Source organism: Panthera onca (assembly GCF_046562875.1).
Source record: "Panthera onca isolate mPanOnc1 chromosome Y unlocalized genomic scaffold, mPanOnc1 haplotype 2 h2.ChrY_unloc_1, whole genome shotgun sequence".
Lineage (NCBI taxonomy): Eukaryota > Metazoa > Chordata > Mammalia > Carnivora > Felidae > Panthera > Panthera onca.
The window spans coordinates 1,751,851-1,756,187 of record NW_027675864.1 but is presented as its reverse complement, the minus strand read 5'-3'; the positions used below and the strand labels follow the sequence as shown (position 1 = coordinate 1,756,187).

The following is a 4,337-nucleotide window of genomic DNA, read 5'->3' as shown; positions in this document are numbered from 1 at the left end:
ACTGTCCACCGCTAAGTGTCATTTCATGTTAGATGGAATTAATGGAGGCTGAAGCACCCGTGCATTCACCTCTAAGACAACCCTCTTGAACTCGTGAAGAATTATGGGCCTTCTCAGGTAAGACTAGGTACAGGTCTTTCTCAAGGGCATAATCTTAAACACAGCCAAACCTAAGGCAGCTTTGGGCAGCCCACCGTGATAAGATATGCAGACATTGTGACCTCACAAAGCGCCTGGTCTCCTAGCAACTGCGGTGTAACTCTCACAGCCTGCCACCTGATTTGGCTTCATGGTAGGAAATTCATCAGGGCCCTGCGGCGGCCGCGAGACCTGGCAAGCGCGGGCGGCCCCTAGCGGCCTCACATCCTGAGCAGCATGAAGAGGAGGCGGCGCTGGCCCGGGGAGGCCCTGGCCCCGGCCGCCGGGGGAGGAGCCTCTAGCGCTGCAGGAGGGGCCGCGCTGGAGGCGCCTGAGGAGAAGGTGGTGTACATGCGGTGGCAACCGTCGCGACTGTCGCTGGCCAGCAGAACCAAGGCGCTGATCGACGCTTTCAAGCTATTCCTGCCCGGCAGCACGGAGTTCATGAGCTCAGACGCGGAGCTCTGGAGCTACCTCTGCAGCCTCAAGCACCAGTTCTCCCCCCACATCCTGCGCAGCAAGGACGTCTACGGCTACTCCTCCCTCCTGGCCCTGGTCCCGGACCCCCGGCACCAGCGCCCCGAGGCCCTCCTCCAGACGCGCCGGCCAGCTGCCAGGCGGAGGCGCCACGGAGCCCGGACGGTGGCGGTCGGCCAGAGGAAGGTGCCGCCCCCGCCGCCGCCATCACGCGAGGACAGCAGCCCCCGTAAGCCCGCGGCACCCGGGCCCTTCTCCAGGGGCCGCACCCTGGAGGAGAGTGGGAGGGCGGCCACCCTGACGCTGACCACCTTCCCCACCATTCGCGTAGCGGGCGACGTGTGGGTCGAGAGCAGCCTGGCAGAAGCGCGGCTCCAGGCGCGCCAAGTCCTGGGAGGGAACCTGGGACCCGTGGTGAGACTCCACTGCTTCCCAGTGCCTGGGCGTGAGAAGCGGGCCACCGCCGCGCGACCTCTCAGCCCCGGGAGGACTTTTGCATGGAGGGATGAACCAGGGACAGCCGGGACCGCGTTCCCTAGTGCATTTTAGGGGCGAAGAAGCACCAGATGGTCCAAGTCAGCGCCCCTGGGTTGCGGAGCCGCCTTCTGGGACTCCGGGGCAGCTGTGCCCCTCTGCTTCCTCCCAGCACCTGGTCTGCGGAGGGAGGAGACCCCTGGACCTCAAGGGAGGTCCCCTTTCGTCCTAACCCCAGATTGAGATGTCTCCAGGACTGTAGGGGCAGATCCATGTTCTCTCTTGTTCCCTCCTTGGTCTGAAGTCGTCAGACTTCCACCCCCACCCCCTCCAAAGGAATTTGGTTCCATGCTTGTGTAATAAAGCTAGAATTTCCTTGCTGTTCACCCACCGCCGGCTCCTCCCGCCTCATTTTTTTCTTTCTTTCCTTTTTTGACTGCCACTCTTTCTGGTCGAAAGATCGAATATGTGTGGAAAGTTGTTGCAATAGTTAGTATTCTCAATATCAATTGCAATCGTGGGTATTCTGAATCCCACACCTTCTCGCGTTTTAACTGGATTCCAACGCATTGACCAAGGGTATTTTCTAAGAATTTCTAAGAAATTCAAGCGTATCACTGTTAGTAATGTAAGGATTTGTATGGCTTTGAATGTCATGGGCTCGGTGATTACAAACCAAAAGATTCCAAGTTCAACTGAGTACACATTCTTAAGACGTTTCTAAAGATTTTATATTGAAATGTAATGTTTATGTTTACTGAGCTCCTAAAGGAAATGGTAGACCCTCGGGAAGTTTTGTTTAGTAAAATTAACTTGGGAAATTCTTTATAAGTGGGTACAATTGAAAGTGCATTGAAAAACCACACGGTTTCTATTACAAACCAATGAGTGAATTTCAAAAAATAATAAAACAAATAAAAAACTGGTGCTGGTTATGGACATGGATGGAATCCACTCAGAAATAACTTGGCCTTGTACAAATCTCACATACTGATCTGGGAATATTTCCAGGATAATTTATTTTAAAATGGAAATCACATAGGATAAATGAGTAGGGGTAAGCGTGGTGACTAAACCTTCATACATGATAGCCATTGGAATTCTCTGAAGTATTACTGATCTAGAGCGGTGGTACATTTTTTTGGCACCAAATAACTGGTTGAGGTTATCTTTGGGAAAATAGACTTTCCTCACTTGTTTTTGTCATTGTTGTTGGATAACAGGAAATATCCACATTACCATGCATCACTCTTATAAATATCATGGCAGTTGGTTAACAGTTTTGCTCCAGGACTTTCCTTTATTATCTTATGTCCATGCACAGTTATGTTAGCAGGTATTGGTCTTTTGTTTGACAATCAAAGACCACAGGGATCAAACAGGAGAGCCACACAGAGTACTTTTCACTTTTATGATAGTGTTTATGTCCTGTGGCCCAGCATGGAATTCTTGATTATCCAAGTGACCTCAGTTATTGGTGGCAGCAAGACTTAATGGTGTTTAGTCAGTGGTGCCGCAGCCAGATTTTACTGCGATATCGAAAGGGCCAAGGAGTGATTTTGTACCACTATTCTTTCAAGTTTAAGTATTCTGCAATTGAACCATCCATCCCAGGCAGAAACATGACCTATTAAATCTTCAACATTAGGGTTTCTCTCTGCTTGGCAGCTTTTTAGGGGAATAATGAGAGTTTTGATTTTTTAAAATTTTCTTTTAATATTTATTTACTTTTGAGACAGAGAGACAGAGCATGAATGGGGGAGGGTCAGAGAGAGAGGGAGACACAGAATCTGAAGCAGGCTCCAGGCTCCGAGCTGTCAGCACAGAGCCCGACGCGGGGCTCGAAACCACGGACCGGGAGATCATGACATGAGCCGAAGTCGGACGCTTAACCGAATGAGCCACCCAGGCGCCCCGAGAGTTGTGATTTTGACTCTTGGGCTTGTAGAGTTCAAATGGCATAGCTTCCTAATATACAGTTTCTCAGTAAGCCTCATATTCTTTTTTTCACTACTCAGTGGTAATGTGTTGTTACAAATACTGCCACATGAGTAAATAAAAGTGAATAATTATTTAAAAGATGCAGAGGGTGAAATTATACTCGTTTCATAGGAAGCTTATATAAATTTTCGTTACTAGCTTCCATTGCCAATGGTATTTCAAATACAGAGGTTTTTCTCCCCCACCCTTCCCAAAGTAACTGTTTTAGCTAATTAGCCCCTGAGGAAAAGATACATATTTGTACAACTTCCCTATTGTATATAATTGTATAGTAATTAAAAATGAATCCAATGACCATATTAGAATGTAATTTCAACATATAGCTTATCGAGGTAGCTTCCCAGAGGGTTTTGAAATTAGATGTAGCTGGGAGGATAACTTTGCTCAGCACAGCTTTGAAACACAACCATTGACACCATGCAGTTATTTGAACTTAACTGAGAATCTTAGTTTTTCCCTGCTATACCTTGTTACTTTATTGCACTTGAACTTGCATTCATGCTTTGGGTTATCTGGGCTATCTGATTTCGGTTTGGATCTGAATGTCCATCCTGAATTCAATATGTTGTTTAGCTGGTCCCTTAAAAAATATTGCCATTTCTAGTTTAAAAAACAAGATGTTAAAAAAAAAATCTTTGTTTTTGCCAACTTTTTAGCAAAACCTTGCTGACGTTTTGTTTTACAACTTATAAAATGTGAAGAAACAACTAATATAGTTGATTCATATATTAATAGGAAAATGAAAGTATTTTATGTATCCTTTTGGGCAGACCGTGAAAAGGAACTTGACACGGTGGCCTTTCTGGTGAGGCATTCATTTACTGTCTTCTAAAACGAGTCTGCGCTTAGGTTGTACAGATTTTTGAAATAAATCCCATAGTCTTTATTCATTCTCGTACCTTTATATCTCATATGGCACAAGTAAGGAGGAAGTTTATGACCTTGCTATGCTTGAGTGCCTATATGTGGTGACTGGCACCTCAAATAAGCTTCTGAATTCCTGATGTCATTTTTATCCCCCTTCTTCTTGTCACCCAGCAACTTAATTTTCCTTACAGAACCAGTAATGTTATAATTGTGGAGAGCAAGCTTCATTGTTGTTTACTGTCACTGTTGTGCTGTGTGTTTTGTCCAAGTTTGAGTACACAATTGATCCAGTATAATTTAAACCGGTGGCTGACACATATTAATTTGCTGTGTGCAAACATTAGTACTAGTGTTCTGAACACTGTTGAATAAAACTGCAT

General features: G+C 46.3%; 1 protein-coding gene across 1 annotated transcript; it reads left to right on the top strand.

Annotated features, from left to right (window-relative positions):
- Nucleotides 1-281: 281 nt before the first annotated feature.
- Nucleotides 282-1,164, top strand: LOC145715252 (coiled-coil domain-containing protein 71L-like). The gene has a single exon (XM_081794927.1). The coding sequence runs from the start codon at nucleotides 376-378 to the stop codon at nucleotides 1,162-1,164; it is 789 nt and encodes a 262-aa protein (XP_081651053.1). The 5' UTR covers nucleotides 282-375.
- Nucleotides 1,165-4,337: the final 3,173 nt, after the last annotated feature.

Excerpts from the sequence above, each read along its gene's own strand:
- LOC145715252 (XM_081794927.1), top strand. The coding sequence starts at position 376 with ATGAAGAGGAGGCGGCGCTGGCCCGGGGAGGCCCTGGCCCCGGCCGCC.